This window comes from Eumetopias jubatus, unplaced genomic scaffold, assembly GCF_037043125.1.
Source record: "Eumetopias jubatus isolate StellerSeaLion01/CBP00866 unplaced genomic scaffold, mEumJub1_p1.0 scaffold_10, whole genome shotgun sequence".
Taxonomy (NCBI): Eukaryota; Metazoa; Chordata; class Mammalia; order Carnivora; family Otariidae; genus Eumetopias; species Eumetopias jubatus.
In genome coordinates this window covers 53066876-53084267 of record NW_028274816.1, presented here as the reverse complement: position 1 = coordinate 53084267, position 17392 = coordinate 53066876, and the positions used below count along the sequence as shown (strand labels likewise).

The 17392-nt window shown below is 57.6% G+C and overlaps 1 protein-coding gene across 2 annotated transcripts; it reads right to left on the bottom strand.

Annotated features, from left to right (window-relative positions):
- Nucleotides 1–2940: 2940 nt before the first annotated feature.
- ERF (ETS2 repressor factor) lies at nucleotides 2941–13394 on the bottom strand. Of its 2 annotated transcripts, none has more exons than XM_028088146.2 (4): nucleotides 13229–13394; nucleotides 5065–5299; nucleotides 4567–4682; nucleotides 2941–4458 (listed from the first exon to the last, which is right to left on the bottom strand). In XM_028088146.2, the coding sequence occupies exons 2-4, from the start codon at nucleotides 5094–5096 to the stop codon at nucleotides 3173–3175; spliced, it is 1434 nt and encodes a 477-aa protein (XP_027943947.1). In that variant the 5' UTR covers nucleotides 5097–5299; nucleotides 13229–13394; the 3' UTR covers nucleotides 2941–3172. The 2 variants fall into 2 exon arrangements, with proteins under 2 accessions (XP_027943947.1, XP_027943946.1); XM_028088145.2 differs by lacking the exon at nucleotides 13229–13394 and adding an exon at nucleotides 9702–9846.
- Nucleotides 13395–17392: the final 3998 nt, after the last annotated feature.

The window sequence follows — 17392 nt, the reverse complement described above, 5'->3', positions numbered from 1 at the left end:
GCGGACATACTTCCGCTCCCTTTTCAATGAAGGCTGCTGCGTTGTGAACAGTCCAGAGCGGGTGTTTCTGGGAGCTGTAGTTTTTCAGCCAAATGGTGGTTACTGCCCTCTGACGGCAGCTCAGGGATGAAAAGCAAAGATCTTAGTCAATCCCCAAGGCTGGGAAATCCTACACTGGACCAACAAGGCCCAAAAGAGCAGCGGAGCGGGGGCGGGATGGGGGCGGTTACTTAACGGACAGAACTCATGGCACACGCGCAGTGGACGGCTCGTGGGCAACCGCCAAGAGGGGACTGGGGTCCGTGGGAGTCTGAGGGCGACCATCTGAGGGAATCTTACCAGGATGTTTGCAGGGGCGAGAACGTTTGTTGAGGAGTGCTAGGGCAGATAGTAAGTGTCTATGAGGGGCCTGTGGGTGTCTGGAGGTGCTCAGGGGAGTCCGTGGAGAGGTAAGGGGTCTTACTGGGGTCCAGTGGAGAAGTGACTGGGGATTTGGAGCGTTTTTAAAAGGTCTGTGGGATACCAAGAAACTACTGCTGATTGAGGGGATCTCTGAGGGACCCGAAGGGGTGAGCGATGTTTAAGAAGCATCAGGGAGGAGCTTCGGAGGCCTGGGGGGGCTGGGGGAGGGGAGTGCTGGGGGTTATAGGCATGAAGAGAGTCTCTGAAAGGATGAATTAATTGATGAAGTGTTGTGAGCTCTATAAAGGGCTTTCTGTTTGGAATCCGAGATCCTGGGATGTAGAAGGGAGCAAGGGTGTGGTCTTGCAGAAACTGAATAGGCTTAGGTGAGTCATTAAAGATTAGAGGAGCCGCTGGAGTTTTCAAGACGGGGGAGATGCCACCTGTGACATCCCACTGGGTCAAAATTGGGGGCAACAAGTCTGGCTGGGCTGTGGTCTGACCTGGAGAGCAGTTCTGGAGCTGAGCACTTTTTAATCCGCATTAGACCTGGTTAGAGGTGCTCTGAAGGCACTGGAATCGGGCTGAGACTCCTAGTCTGGGTCCTCCCTCCTCCCCCCAGTGATAACATCCCCCTTTCTCCATCACACCACCAACCACCAACTCCGTTGCATCTATGTTGCCAGGAGACATGCCTCATCCCAACTTCCAGAAATAGCCCAGTGGCCCCCACCCCAGGGAGTGACTTACATCACCCAGGAGAGGGAGCAGTTGCCCGCAGCCTGCCAAGGGAGCCTCGGTTTCCTGCCAGTACCCCAGCCCTGGATCCTCTCTTCACTGCCAATCGACATCATCTGGGACCACCCACCCTGGGCTGGCAGGAAATGAGGGTGAAGCCTGAGTAGATAGGAGCTGCCAGTTTCTTCCCCCTCAGACTTGTGCAGGGTGGAGTTTCTCCGTGAAGCCAGTCCAACAGGCCTGAGTCCTCAATTCCCACTCCATTTCTTCACTGTGTGGCCTTAGGGAAACTCCTTCCTCTATCTGGGCCTCTGGCACCTCACCTGCTCTGAAGGGGTTGGGCTGTCCCTAAGGACACTTTCGGCTTGAATTCCTCCTGATTCTTTCACCCCTGAAATCAAGCTCTCCAACCTGCGCTGCTAGCTTTAGGAGCTCACCTTTCAGAGCCTATGATCTGGAGACCTTTGTCTAGATCCAACCATACTGGCCTTAGGAGGAACATGGGCTTTAGAAACAGACCTCATTTCGAGTCCTGCCTGCGCATAGGGCCTTGGACAAGTCACTTAACGGAGCCACTTGCCCCCACCTTGCTGGATGTGGGAGATAAGGCGCTGCAGCTAACTAGGTGTCAGGCACTGGGCACACAGCAAGTCAATCAGTAGCAACTAGGATTAAACCTGTCCCTTCTCAATTTGCTGGCGGACGACGTTCCCTCGGTTTGACAGAAAGACGACTAAGGAACGGTGGAAGCTCTACATTTCAAGAGACCCTGCAGGCCTGTTGGCCGAAGTCCCACTCCAAGCCACAGGGACACAGACAGGAATACACAGCAGCAGAAAGGAAAGGCAGTTCAGGTGATCGGAAGAGCAAGGGCAATAGCGTGGTTTCAAGGACCAGGAGATCCCCACAGAATACGGGAGTGGTGAGAGGGCCAGAGGATGCCTGAGACCTTTATCATCAGGCCCTGGGGGTTATGTGCCTCTGGGGTCAGATCATTTCCCAGGCCTGGATTGGACCCATTCAGATGGGGTTAGACCCTCTGGCCATAGATCCCCTGGAGGGCCAGTCTAGACTCCTGTCTCTGAATCAAAGGCTGAGACCTCGTGGTGATTGTACCCAGCACCCAGGACAGATCACCTCATCCAAAGGTCCAAAGTTTTATTGTTTTGAATACATTCTCCAGCAGCCCCCCAACTTCCCTCCCCCCCACCCTCCATCCCCAATACAGAATAAGGCTTGACCACAGACCCCCACCCCAGGGGCCCCAGCTAGGAGGCAGAGGGGGCTTCCAGTTTGGTTTCAGGGCACCCCCTTCTCACCCCCCCCCACCCGCCTGCCTGTGGGCTAGTCCTAGGAGCAGCTGGGGGTGAAGGGGTTGGACCAGTGCTGGGGTAGGGGGTGGGAGAGGAATAGCAGGCACTTGTAGAGATTTGTGGCCTATGGGCGGCACCCCTCCCCCTCCTCTACCCCCCACCCCCCAACATGGAATTTTTGGTTCATCATAAAATGTCCCTCCCTCCCCTGCTGCAACCCTGTGGGGTATGAGAAACCCAGGCACTCAGGGCCCCTGGAGGGGCAGGGAAGGCAGGATCGGGGCTGAGGATGGCCGGGAGTAGACAGGGACAGGAACAGGGACAGGAGGCAGAAAACAGGGAGGGAGACAAGGCTTTTACTTCCTAAGCGATTGTAATAAAAAACGTTCCTGGGCATCGAGGCCAGGGCCTCAGTTCAAATATAAATTCCCCAGAATGGAGGTGGCCCCCTCAACTCCCCCCCCAACCCCCCACCACCACTTTGCCTGGAGCTTAGAAACCCACAGATAGGGGAAAGCCCCCAGCCCTGGGCACCCACCCACCCTCACCATTAAAAAAAAGAAAATTAAAAGTTTTATACAAAACGTGGGGGCAGGAAAGGGGAGGAGGCAGGGAAGACACCAGAGCTGTCCTCACCTCCAGGGCTTGGGGGGGGGGGTGGTTAAGGCAGCAAAAGAAGCATGGGAGGTGGGGGGACCCGGGCCCCCTGCCCACAGCCCTCAGGAATCTCGATGCTCCAGAGAGAGCTGGGCTGTAGCATGCTGGAGGTCAGAGCTCACTCGCCTCGGGGTGAGGGGTCCCCCGGCCTCCCCGGGCCCCTCCCCACGCACCTTCTTGTCCTCACCCTCATCCTCCAGGCCCCCAGTGGGGCCCCCACCCCCCTCCAGGCGACAGTCTTCGCTCCAGCGCCGCTTAAAGCGCAGCTTGAGGGGCATGCACTGTGCTGCCCCGGGTGCCTCGCCAGGCTCGGGCTTGGGGGGTGCAGGTGGGGCACGAGGGGTCTTGAACACCTCCCCATCTTCCTCATCTTCGTCGCTGATGTCAGTCACCTCCACTTCCTCCGACTCGCCTTCCGAGATGGGCTCCACCTTGATCTGCGGCGGCGGCGGGGCCAGCGCCCCCGCCCCGGCACCCTCGGCCAGCCCGCCCGCGCTGCCGCCACCGCCGCCGCCACTCTTGTCAGCACCCACCGGAGCCTTCTCCCCGGCCGCCCGCTGCCGCCGTCCCAGCGGGGGTGGCTGGAGCTTAAACTTGAATGGGGAGGAAGAGGAGGAAGAGGAGGACGAGGCTGAGGAGGGGACCGGTGGGGTCTCGGGCGCCATGGGCGGCAGCGGGCACTTGTCAGGGCGCTGGGGCTGGGGCACCACCAGCCCAGGGTAGTGCAGGAAGGCGCGGGGACTGAGGTGGTAGTTGTAGACGCTTTGGGTGTGGGCCTGCAGGTACCGTTTCATGTCCTCAGGGCTAAAGGAGAAGTGGGAGCCTCCCCCTGAGCCGCTGGGGCCCCCGCCACCACTGGGGTACATAGGGCTCAGCGTGGGTGAGGGAGTGTAGGCCAGGTGAGTGGGTGTCATGGGCAGAGCCGGTGAGAGCTGAGGGGGAAGCAGGGAGCCAGGCCCAGCCAGAGGCGACACAGGGAAGGGACTCAGGGGCTCGGGGCCACCCCGGGGCCGGGGGTAGACGCGGAAGACGCCAGGGTCATGGGGCAGGCGTGCCAGCGGGGGCCCGCGGAAGGCCCCCAGCTCCGGAGGGCCTGGCGGCCGGGCCCGGGGGTCCTCTCCCAGCGGCTCTTCCAGCTCTGACGTGCCATCGCTACAGTCACTGACGGAGCCCCGGCCCAGGCGCCGGGCCACCACAGCCGAGAAGAGGGAAGATGAGGAGGAAGAGCAGGCCGGTGGTGAGCGGGGGTCCTCGGTGGGGGACAGCACCTCGGAGGGCGTTGAGGGAGGGAAGCGGAAGTGGCTGCCACCCGACGGCACTGGCGGGGCACTCTGGGGCACTGCCCCCCCTGCGGGAGAGGGGAGACGTCGTTGTCAAGGCCCGTGGCCCAGCCTGGACCCAGAGGCACATCCCCTTCTCCCTCTGAGGCCCAGCACACCTGCCCTAGTTAACTCACCAGCCAACCCCACATCGATGAAAGGGTAGTTAACCAGCACCAGTTTGTTGAAGTTGAACTTGTAGGTGAACCGTTTCCCCTTGGTCTTGTGCAGAATGCGTTTGTTGTAGTAATAGCTGTGGGCACAGAAACACATCGGATGACTGGTCACACCGGACCCCAGTCTAGACCTCATTCCTTGACCCGGGTCAGGTGCTGCTCACAGAGAGGGACCAAGAAACCTGGGCCACGCAAGAGAAACCAAGGACCTGGAGGAACGGACCTAGCTCTCCCCTCAGGTCTGGGACCAGACCAGAGGCCACACCCAGGACTGCAGCCTCTCCTCAGGACACCTCTATGGGACAGAGGTGCTCAGAGGAGGCTTAGGACTTGCCCATCCATGGTCACACAGCTATGATTTGGCAGAGGATCAAACCCAGAGCCTCTTCCCATGGGTTACAGGCTCCCCAACCAGTGAGGGCTACCCGCAGCTGCCCAGGGGCTTCGGCCCCTCCTCACCGCAGGGCCCGGCTCAGCTTGTCATAATTCATCTGAGGCTTGCACTTGCGGACGCCCCAGAGCCGAGCCACTTCATCGGGGTCCTTGATGACGAATTCCCCGTAGTCCCCCTGCCAGGCGATGACCCCCTGGTACTCCTCCTTCCGCAGCAGCTCCAGGATAAAGTGCCACAGCTGGATCTGCCTCGAGCCAGGGGACGACTCCGGCTTGTAGGCCCAATCCGGGAAGGCAAACCCTGGGGACAGGAGGCAGGGGAGTGGCCCCGGGTCAGGACGCCAAGTCCAACGCTCCGGGTCCCCTCCCAGGGTCCACCCTCCTACCCCGCCCTCCACATGGGGAAATCCGTCTCCCCTCCGCCAAGTCAGGACCTGAAGTTAGAGGGAGACAGTGTGTGTCTGTGTGTGAGGGGGCTAGACAGGAGCTGGGGGGGAAGGGAAGCTGGAGCCTGCTCCAGCGACACCGGGAGAAACAGGAAACCGTCGGCGGCGGGTCCCGGGGCCAGTGCCAGGGGGCCAGGCACCAAGCCAGGCCGGCGGGCAGGCCTGCCAGTGGGGGAGGGGCAGGAAGGGGCACACGTGGCCAGCCGGGTTGGGGTGCACCCCCCCAACCCCCCCAACTCCCATTCAGGGCCAGTTATACCCCTCCCCCAACTCACCCCACAGCTCCAGTCCCCTCCTGGGAACATAACACTGTCTCCTTCCCAAAACCTACCAGAGCCCTACTCCCACCCCAGGACCCAATGATTTTTTTTTTTTTTCTTAAAAGGACCAGGAGGGGTGGGGTGGTTGGTTGACGATGAGGTCAGCGCTTGCACACACAGAGGCTTCTGTCTTCCCTGGAGAGTGAAACCCAGACTGTCTGAGTACAGCCCCCCCCCCCAAGCCCTAGACCCTCTGTGCAGCACTGCCCTCCCCGGACCCAGGCACATGGACACAACCTGGCTGGAAGGCCCCAGCCCAGGCCTGGAGACTGAGCAGGCAAATGATGCAGCCTGTTCCCCCCTTCCGCCTTCTCATTCTCAGCTTCTTCCCTGCCCACCTGCCTACCCGCCCCCAGCATTAACCTTGGGTAGAGGTTGGTGGTGGGCTGGCTGGTCCCTGGAGGGGGTGGGCAGCCTGGGGTGGGGGGGCTGCGGTTGTCATTTCCCAAACCCCCGGGTAATCAGGGGCCATCAATAATTCAGCACTAGGCAGCCGGTAATGGAGGGGTGGGAGGAGGGAAGGGGAGGAAGAGAAGGAGGGGGAGGCAGGGCAGGGGCCCTGGTGCCACCAGAGGGAGAAGGCCAAGGTGGACAGCTAAGGATGGGCGGGGTCCCTAGTCCCAGTCAGGCTGCACGGTGAGCCTCTGGCCCCTGGCCCTGGCTCAAGCCCCAGCTCAAGCAGGTACCAACCAGGCCTGGGGCAATGCTAAGCCTCCCTCAAAGACTCCACCACAGTCTCAACTCCCAACAGGGGATCCTTCCCCTTGGGGACATGGGTTCAGCAGTTCTTACTGCCATAGGGACGACTCCTTCTAAATCCAGAGCTGACTCTCCCCTACAGTGACCCAGCTTCCTGAGCCCTGGCCTTGGGTAGAATGGGATGGCCAGCATTCCCCACATAGTCCCTGCCCAATTCAGAAATCCCAGCCTCAAACCAGCCCCTTAGGGCTCCAAGGATATGACCTCCAGCTGGTCACAGACCCAGAGTCCCACACCAGCAGCCCCTGTTCCATTCAGAAGTGACAGCCCCCAACAATGCCTTTCATAGATCCCAGCATCCGAAGCCCCATCCCTCTCACAGGAATCCAGGTGTTCACCCCATTATCCTCACCCTGCTCGAGAATCCAGGTCCCAGGGTCTTCCTCAGAGCTCAGAGGCCCTTGGGAATCCAAGTTACCAAGTCACTAGCTCCATGTACCCTCTGAACCCTCCAAAAAGCTCCTACCCCCCACCGAGGGCACCAAGCTCTGTGCTTCTCCCACCTAAGCCCCAATCTGGCTCTCAGACCCAGGAGTGTGTGTGTTGGGGGGGGGGGAGGCGAAGCCCCCGAGACAGCAGTCTGGAGTTGGGGGGGGTATACTGACTTCCATCCTCCCCCCCCAAAATTAAAGCCACCCTTCCCAGCCCACCCGCCCCAGCCTCCTTGTCCCGGTAACCAGGCAACGTGTGTGCAGCGACAGTCCTGGGAGCGGGGGAGCAGGAGGCTAAAAATAAACTTTGCAGAAGAGAAGGAGTGAGAGAGACTACATGCAACACAAAGGGAACTCGAAAGGGAGGTGGGGGGCTCTGGAAAGGCCTCACGCTGCATTCCGGGGGCTGTCCCAGGCCACCTTGTTAACCCCCCCTCCCTAAGGGAGACCCCCTTCAGGGCTACGACCCTGGATCCCACTCCAGGCAGGGACCCTCGCCACTCCCAGGTCCACCCCAACCCAGCTTTCCTCATCGGACATGGCATACATGAGGGCCTGTTCCTGGCTTTGGGGGGAGAAGAGCGGGGGTGACGTCAGGGTGTCTCAATGGGGCTCTGTTCCCCAGGCCTTGGAGCCAGGAGCCAGGCACGGGCAAGGGGAGCATGTGTGAGTGTGTTGTGTATGGGTCCACGTGCTTAAACAGGGAACCACCGGGCCTGCACCAAGAAAGCTTGGGGGAGCAGGACCTCTGGAGCATGGGGGGACGGTGAAACAGGGAGCAGGCAGCTGACACAGAGAGGTCCTCAGGACATTTTGAGACAGGGTGGAGAGGCGGCAGCAGACAGACAGGAAGGGTTGGGATGGCAGGGTCCCAGAAGGCACACCTGGGTCCCAGAGGCGGGGTAGGGATTCTCCCAGACAGACTGGAAATGAGGGGGGGGCAGAACTCCTGGGCACCCCCCAAATTCACATAACTGGCCAAACTTTTTTTAAAGAGACTATGGGGGTCGGAAGGGAGGGGTGGTGGTAGAGGAAGAACACGCCGACCTCCTGGGGGGCCCTACCACCTCCCCCACTCCAGGCAGCCCTCGGTGGCGCCAGAGCCGGGAAGAAAACAGGAAGTGGGAAACAGCCGCGGCAGAGAGGAGAGGGGCCGGGATGGAGGATCGGATGGAGGGGCGTGCGGACGGACAGACGCACCGATGGGTCGATCGGGAAGCCATTCCAGGCCCCCGCCCCTTCCCCCAGCCGGAGAACCCACACGCGGCTCGGCCCCAAGACAGGGTTAGGGGAGCGGCCCAGCCGGTCCCACCAGGCGAAGGCCCGTAGCAGGGAGGGAAGACGAGGCGGGGTTGTCTGGGCGCCTAGGCCCCCTCCCCGGGCGAGGGGAGGCTCCTGCTGCCCCCAAGGCCCAGGGGCCCTGGAGCCTGTGGGAGCCAGAGAGTATGTGGGACGCACGTGACTGACCCTACAGCACTCCGCACCCCTGCCCCACCCCCCTGCCCCCCTCCTCGGCCCCAATCCCCAGGCGCCGGAGCACGGCTCCGAGCCCTTTAAGAGCCGCCCCCACCCGCCGAGCGGAGGGGGGGCGGGGTGGGTGGGCCGGTCGGGGCACACACCCGCACACAGGAGCCCTAGCCGCGGCCGCCGCCGGGGGAAGGAAACAAGTTTGAACAGCGGCGCCCGGCCCCCTTCCCCCTCCCCCGTCCCCGCCCCGGGCCGGATTCCGACGGGGTAGACGGGCAGGGGGCGGCTGGGACCCCTCCCCCCAGCGCGCCCGGGCGCAAAGTCCAGCCCGCGCGAGCCCGGGGGCGGCGGGGGAGGGGTGGGGGGAAAGTCCGAGTGGGAGGGGGGTTAATCCCGCTGCCCCCCGCCCGCCGACGGAGGGGGGGAGGGGAACCTTGGCCCCTTAAGGAGGAGCAAGTTGGCGGGGAAGAGGGGGGGCGGAGAGAAAAGACGGCCGGTTGAAAGACAAGCGCTGGATGAGGAAGGGGGGGTGAAGGGGGAGCCTCCGCGTCCCCCCCCCACCTTCCCCACCCTCCTCAACCCCGGGGCCCCGGCGGCGCGGGTGGAGGGTACCCTGGTCTCCCCGGAGCCACCTTAAAGCCGCGCGTTCTAAGGTCGGAAACAAAAAGTTCCTTTTTCGAACGTTCGGGCTGCGCTTTGGAACTTTGCGACTCGGCGCGGGCGGGGGAGCGAGGAGTCGGCGGAGACGGGCGGGGGAGGGGCGGCGCAGCCCGGACCCCGAGTCTTGGGCTCCCCAATCACGCCCTCCTCCTAGAAGCCATCCCGTATCCCCTTCTAAGCCGGTGCGGGGCACGCGCCGCCGTGAAGGTCATGGGCCGGACCACGCAGCGCGGAACCGGGAATAGCGGGCCCCGTGGACAGGCCCCCCCACACGCCCCACACACGTCCCGGCCCCCAGAGTGCAACGTGACAGAGCGGCGGGGAGGGACCCCGCCACCCCCGTGATCCCGGGAGTGGGGGAGAACCCAGCTTTCGGGATCCAGCAGGGAGAGGACCAGGACTCGTTGCACCCACACCACTCCTCCCGGACCCAGAAATTGGGGGTCCCGTGCAGCACCCCTCGCTTGCGCCACGAGAAGCAACAGGTCTCGAGTGCTCGGGGGTCCCCCGGAACTGGGGATCACTCGGGCTACCCCGGAACCCCCCAGCCCCCCCAAAGTTTCTCCGCCTGGTTTCCCGGGGCAACAAGTCTCCCCCACACGTGCTGCCCCCGCCCCCACCTGTGTCCGCCGGGGTCTTCATGCTGGGGGGCCCGGGGCGAGGCGCCCCGACTCCGGGCCGCAGCTCCCGGCGCCCGCGCTGCCCCGTCCCGTCCCGCGCCCGTCGGGCCGCCCTCGGCGCTTCACCCGGCCTCGCCTCTCAGAGCCTCTCCCCTCCCCGCCGCCGCCTCCCGGGTTAATATCGCACTCCGGGGCCGGGACGCCCACGCCCCCCGGCCGGCGACGTCACCGCCGCGTCGCCATGGAGACACTGCGCCCGCCCCCTCCCCGCGCACTCACACACACACTTGCCGGCGCGCAGCCACTGAGGACCGGCCGGCTCCGGGCTTAAAGGGGCCGCGCGGCGGGGGAGGAAGGAAGGAGGGGGCGGGGGTGGGATGGGGTCCTGGGGGTCATGACCCTTTTCCGAGGCTCCAAGTCTGCAGATAACTTAAGTCCTTGGCACTCGCGACCTGCCGCCCCTCCTCCTCTCCTGCCCACTGCAGAATCCAGAGTTTCTTTTGGGAGCCTGTAAGAGGGCGGGGTGGGGGGGCACATGGAGGGGGGTCAGAAACTTTTGAAAGGCCTGGACCTTTCGGGAGGGGGCAGAATCTTCACTGCAAGGGGGCGGGGTCAAGACCTTGGGGGTTGATCAAGACCACAACATTTCCCACCCTGGCCTTACCCTACTGCGCCCCCCCATAGCCCTTAGCCTGAATGGGGGCAGCTGTCCAGGGGTGGGGTGGAATGGGTGGGAGGCATTTCCCAGAATCGGAAATGGGGAGGCGGCTGTGCCCTCCGTTCCTCCGGGGATGGGGTCTTGGCCTTCCAGATATCCCCAGTCCCAGCTGCGGAGGAAGTGACCTGAGAGAATGCATTCGGTAGCATCCCCCCACTCCATCCCCAGGCTGCAGCTGTTCTAAGGACGCGGCTGGCGTCAGAGGTACCCCCACCTCCACCACCAGCGCAGGGGTTCCGGAGGTGGGGCCAGGATGCGAGGGGGCGACCAAAGTCTGAACAAATGTGCTCCCAAGGGGCACTGGGGGGTCGCCAGGAGAGAGGAAGGTAGGGCTTAAGGATGAAGGCCAGTGCGTAGGGCAGTGTTAAGTCTGTTCTCCGCAGCAGGGAGGGATGGAAGAAGGAGCCTGAGGCTTCAGGAAACAGGAAATCAGCGCTGATCAGATGGCTAGTTGGAGCCGGCAGCAGGGTAGAGAGGGCAAATAGAAGCAATATCCACAGACCGAGCGTGGAGACAGTTTCAGAGAAGACTCCGAGGTACCAAAGGAGGGGAATATTGCAGGGGTTGGGGGGTGATGCTCAGAGAAACTGAAACTGAGAAGATGGGCCGGGAGAGACAAGCCACAGGGAGGGAAAGCCAGCAGGGTCAGACTCTATCTTCTTAGGGCTCTAACCCACGGCGGGTTCCTAGATGCATTAGAACAGTCTCTCACCATCGCCTCAGAAGAAGTCTCTAGACTCTTCCTCTGTGGAGACCAAAGCCTCCAGAGAAGCATCACCTCCCTGGGGAATTATGTAACCTTGCCTACGGACAGTGCAGCTCCCCCACGGATATTGTAACCCTCTGGGAGCACTGTGGTCCAGCAATAATAATCACCATCATTGTTATTATAACAGCTCCCGAATTCCTAGGGCTCACGATGTGCCAGGCACTGGGCCAAGCATTGTATGGGGCATCTTGTCATTTGATGCTCACAAAACCCCAAAGAGGGAAGTTACTATTGTTATCCCCATTTACAGATTAAGAAGGTGAGGCTCAGAGGGGAAATCAGTCTGCCAAAGTCCTACAGCCAGGAAGTGTTGGGAGTCAGGATTCAAACCCGACCTATCCCATTTGAAACCACCACCCTTCGCCACTATGCTTTACTAACACCTCTACTGTCCCCCCCCCCAAGAAAAAGACAATGCAGAGTTTCAAAGATAATAGGTCTGTAACAACTTCAGTGATCCCACACTCCCACCGACAAGAGAGACCTGTGTTGCAACCCTAACTTTGCTATTTCCTGTCTGTGACATAGAGCAAGGGAGTTTGCCTCTTTGAGCCTCAATTTCCTCATCTATAAAACGGGAATATTATTAGATCCTACATGACCTTTTTTTTTTTAAGAAATTGGGGATGTGAAGTAAGTATGCAGTAAATACTGGTAATAATTAGTAGCAGAGGGCGCCTGGGTGGCTCAGTTGGTTAAGCGACTGCTTTCGGCTTGGGTCATGATCCTGGAATCCTGGGATCGAGTCCCGCATCGGGCTCCCTGCTTGGCGGGGAGTCTGCTTCTCCCTCTGACCCTCTTCCCCCTCGTACTCTCTATCTCTCATTCTCTCTCTCTCAAATAAATAAATAAAATCTTTAAAAAAATTAGTAGCAGAATGAACCATATACCCCATGGATAATGTAAGCACGACTCACCGTATAGAGACTCCCAACTGTACACAATAAACAGGGTACGGACAGTGTGAAATGGCTTCATCCCACCCTGACCCAGTCAGATAATTCAATCCTATTGTTTCTATGAAGTACAATCATGGATGGTGGGCATGCCTGGTGGTAGAGTCTGAGCCATCACAGAGAATGGGCATCCCTGGTGAAAATGTCCCTTGGGTTGTGTGACCTCTGGTGGTTTGTGAAAACCTATCCACAGATAGTGTAACCAACTGAGCGATTGATGATGCGACGCTACCACAGAAATGTGGACCCTTTTGGATAGTTCACTTGCCTCGTGAATGCTGAGAGCAATCCTCAGGGAAGGTGGACCCATCACCACTGGTCATTCCTTAAAGATATGCCATCCAACCAAGGCCATATCAATTCCAATGAACAAAGGGACACTCCACTCCCTGCTCCCGTTCACTGTGAAAAATCTCCACAGATCCCCCCTGGGGCTTGTGAAAAGTGCAGTCTCTCACGAAGACCTAAGACATGCCTACAGTAAACAGTGTCATGCTCCGGGGAGAAAAGAACTCTTTCTAGACAGTGAAGGCACCCTTGCTCCCATGGACCTAGCACTTCTTGTTCCAGTTTACCATCCTGACACAGATAACACTTATCCTGTTGCTGTCAGGCTAAGGCATGGACAGAACCTGTCCCCAGAGAAGTCCCAACACTCCACAGACCTCACTCCTGGAAAGGAAACTGTACGGATGATGAAAATCATAGTTGCAACCTACCTATCACCTATAATAAGCAACACTGAGCCATCACTACTGCGTAGTGATGTATTGTAGTCCCCTTCGAAATAACATGAATCACCCTATATAGAGAGTGTAGCCACCTAAATAGAGTGACTGCCCCCAAACAAAAATGTAACCCCATTAGAGAGTACCACCCCTCTTCAGCTCCCTGACTTGAACTGCCAAAGGGCTCCCGGGCTCAGACCTGGGTCCTCCTCTCTCCTCCATCTATTGCTCATTCCCTTGGTGATCTCCACCAGCGCCATGTTTTCACATGCCATCTCCATGCTGATTCCACCCAAATTTCTCTCCAGCATAGGACTCACCCCTGGTCTCCAACCTCACACATCAGACTGACTCACCGGTGTCTCCATTGGGATTTCTCAAGCTTGCCAAGTCAAAACGGTTTTCCTCAGCTCCCCCAAACTGTCCCCACCTCAGTCTTCCCCATTTTGGGCGCCTGCAGCGCCATCTTGCAAGTTGCTCAGGCTGAATTCCCTGGAGTCCTCCTTGACTTTCCCTCACCCGTCATCTGATCAGAAAGGAACTCCCATGTACTCTACTTTTCAGCTGCTTCAGAATCAAGTTCCTCTTCACCACCACCACCACACCCCTGGTCTGGGGACTCCTCACTCTCTCCTGGCTGCCACCAGCCCCTATGGTTTGAGCCCCACCCACAGCCAAAGGGGTTCTAGTAAATCACATGATGTCCCTGTGCTGCCCCAAATCCTCTGTTCCCTGGGAGTAAAAGCCAACTCCCTGTAGTGACCAGCAGGGCCCTTCCTCCCTGACTTCACTTCCCACCTTTCCCCTCCATTTCTGTGCCAGCTTCACTCCAGCCTCTTTGCAATTCCTTGAACAGGCCAGGCAGATGCCTGCCTCAGGGATTTTGCCAGGGCTGTTCCATCTGCTCAGAAGGCTCCCCCTCACCCCAGAAGTATCCATAGCTCTGCCCTTCATCCCCTTCAGGTTTTTACTCAGAAACCACCTTCCCAATACCTGACCACTCTGTTTTAAATTGGAGCCCCCTTCCTTGACCCCTCTGTCCTTTCTATGCACTGTTTTTCTCCATAGCACTTTTTCTCAAGTGATATATATTACTGTAATGTATTAGCTAGTCATCTGAATCCCTCCTCCATCCCTGCTTTATCACCGGAGCCTACACCGGGGTGGGTCATAGAACAGTCTGGTAATATGTATCTGCTGAAATGAACTGAGTCCCTGTGCAGCTGGTATAACCCCACAATCAGAACCCATCAGACAGACAGAACAATGTCCATAACTGATAGAAACTCCCATTTGCAATGTGGCTCTCATATGGACAGTGGAAACCCCAAATAGTGCAATGCTCAAAAACAGCGTGAACCCCAGTAGAGGCAGCACGACCCTCATAAACCTCATACAGACAGGGTAACCCTCATAAATGATAGGAGCCCCATTCAAACAGCCCAGCCTTCATAAACTTTGTGAGCCTCGTATAAAAGGGCAACCCACATAAATGGTGTAAACCTCATATTGCCAGTGTAACTCTCATAAACAGCGTGAGCCCCATATACATGGTGAGGCAGCAAATAAACAGTGTGGGTCCCCCTACAAATAGCGTATAGTCTCATTAGTGTGCCCCACCATAGAGGCAGCGTGGCTTGTTGAACATGTGAATTCCTCTATCGACAGGGTCAACTTGTACAACCTGGGTAAACCCATATGCACAGTGAAGACAAGCATATAAATAGGGTCGTTTCTATAACCAGTGTGGCTTTTCATGTGAACAGTGTAGCCCCATAGTCACATGGCCTCATGCAGTGTAACCCATGGGCACTGTGCCCTCACGTGGACAGTGCCGCCTGCCTCAGTGGACCACTCAGTGAACAGTGTAGATTTCACAAGGATTGCAGTAGGGGTGCCTGGGTGGCTCAGCTGGTTAAGCGTCTGACTTCAGCTGAGGTCATGATCTCAGGGTCCTGGGATCGAGCCCCATATCAGGGTCCTGGGATTCAGCCCCACATCGGGGTCCACGTGGGGGGTGTCTGTGCTCAGCGGGGAGTCTGCCTCTCCCTCTCCCTCTGCCCTGCCCCCTGCTTGTGCAGGCACCCATGCACTCTCTCTCTCTCTCTCTCTCTCTCTCTCAAATAAATAAAATCTTTTAAAAAATCCAATGGCTGCAATAAACCTCAATGTCACTATGTCAGTTTTCAGTCATTGATAATGTAGCCCTTTTCCATAAACAGGGAGAAAACCCATATTCCATTTAAGCCCCCTAGGCCTTTGTAACCTTCATAAAATTATATTATCCACCCCCCTCCCCAAAGTCCTAATTCTCCCATTAAAAGTTACCCAACTGTCCTTCAACATACACATGTATTAAGACAGTAGGAGTCCCTGAAGGGTGGAGTAACCTGTCACAGGACAAAGAGGTCCCAAATAAAGACAAAGAAATGGTGAATTCGTGAATGGCAAGGATTTTCCAGGGCCCAACACAGGATAAGCCACATAAAAAGCGCCCGTCTGGGACGCCTGGGTAGCTCAGTGAGCTGAGCATCTGTCTTCGGCTCAGGTCATGATCCCAGGATCCTGGGACCAAGCCCCGCATCGGGCTCCCTGCTCGGCGGGGAGTCTGCTTCTCCCTCTCCCTCTGCTCCTTCCCCTGCTTGTGCTCTCTCTCTCTCCCTCTCTGTCAAATAAATAAATACAATCTTAAAAAAAAAAGCACCCCTCCTATTTAATGAGCACTTACTATATGCAAGGCTCTGGATTCAACATCTGATTTCATTGTCACCTCAACTTTATCAGGTAGGTACTCCAATGATCCGCATTTTTCAGAGGAGGAGAGTGAAAGTTAGGTTCCAGGCAACACAGTTAACTATGGTGACAGCTGGGACATCAAGTACTGGACCGTAATGCTTCCCGATAGACTGACAAATGCCCCAAAGATATGCTGAACCCTGAAAAACCTCCCCAAAACACTGCCGCCGCCACCAGCAGCACCACCAGCCTACAAACTGCGGACAAGGTGACCAGTAAGACTGAGACAGCATAAACTCTTCAGGCAAGGATAACCTCCTGAATACTAACGATCACACTAATAGCCAAGATTCTCTGCTGGAGACAGTCTTAAATGCTTTGCACATATTAATTCATTACAACCCTATGCCGAGGTGGGTTGTTTTTTCTTTTTTTTCCCAATTATCCCTGTACAGATGTAGAAATGGAAGCACAGAGGGATGAAATGACTCACCCAAAGTCACACAGCTGGGGAAGAAGCCCACCTAGCTGGGTTTGACCCCAGCAGCCTGGCTAAGCCTGTACTATCCTGCTTCCTGCAACATCACCCCCCACCCCCGCCCGCCGCTTCGCGGGACAGTGTAATTGCAGTGAACTGTAGAACTAAGTTAACTACAGTTTATGTAATTCTCCCAGGGGCAGGGCACGGCTCACTGTGCACACCTTTCCTTGATGACAGGGAAAATAGGCCTTAGACAGTATGAATTCCCATGGACAGGTCTCCTTCAGGCATGGTGTAACTCCAATAAACAGTGAGGATTCCTCTGTGGACACTGGTTTTTGTGGGGTTTTTTGGTAGATTTTATTTATTTACGAGAGAGAAAAAGTGAGAGAGAGGAGCAGAGGGAGAGGGACAAGCAGGCTCCTCACAGAGCATGGAGCCAGATGTGGGGCTCGATGCCATGACCGTGAGATCGTGACCTGAGTGGAAACCAAGGGACAGACAACCGACTGAGCCACCCAGGCGCCCCTCCTCTGTGAACATTGTAAACGCACCATAGCCAAGACGTTCCTGAATGGGACAGCAGAGGCCCCTCTCACTACAGCAGAAAATACTCCCTGGGCAGGGTGAGTTCCTTCATGGCCAGTACACACCTCCCCACCGACAGTCTGATTCTCCCTCACACCCGATGTGAACTGACTGCGGACCGTGAAACACCATCCCCATCAATGGAAGTCTCCCTCTAACGCAATAGAATCTCCTATGGGCAATGAGAACTCCCACCCAGTATGTGGTTCCGGTGGACAGTATGATGTCTCATATCCATGACAAAGTTAACAAGGACAGGGCACATCGCCACGTATGGGCAACCTTCTGCAGCTGCGGTGAACCCCTTTTGTGACAGTGTGAACCACTCTCCAAGGGTCTACCTACATAGGCAATGGGAACTCTCTGATGAGTATAAACTTCCCTCAGACCCAGCATCTGCCCAACGTACCCAGTCTAAACTGCCCTGTGAAAGTTCCCTCAGAGCCCAATGTTTAAATGCAAACTCTTCTAGAATGTCATTAAAACAGTATAAAATAGGATGGTTATAAAATAGTACGTGCAAGTCATAATCTAATACTGTAATTGTGTAAGATTCCTTCCCAGTGGAACTTGCAGACAGTGAAATTTCCCCCTCTCTCAAAGCAAATCTCCCGTGGACCGTGGACAGTGCATAACGCGTATCACCTTCAAACTCAGTGAACCCCACTGGACAACTGACATTTCTTCCCCGCCCCGCGGTGAACTGGCCATATGT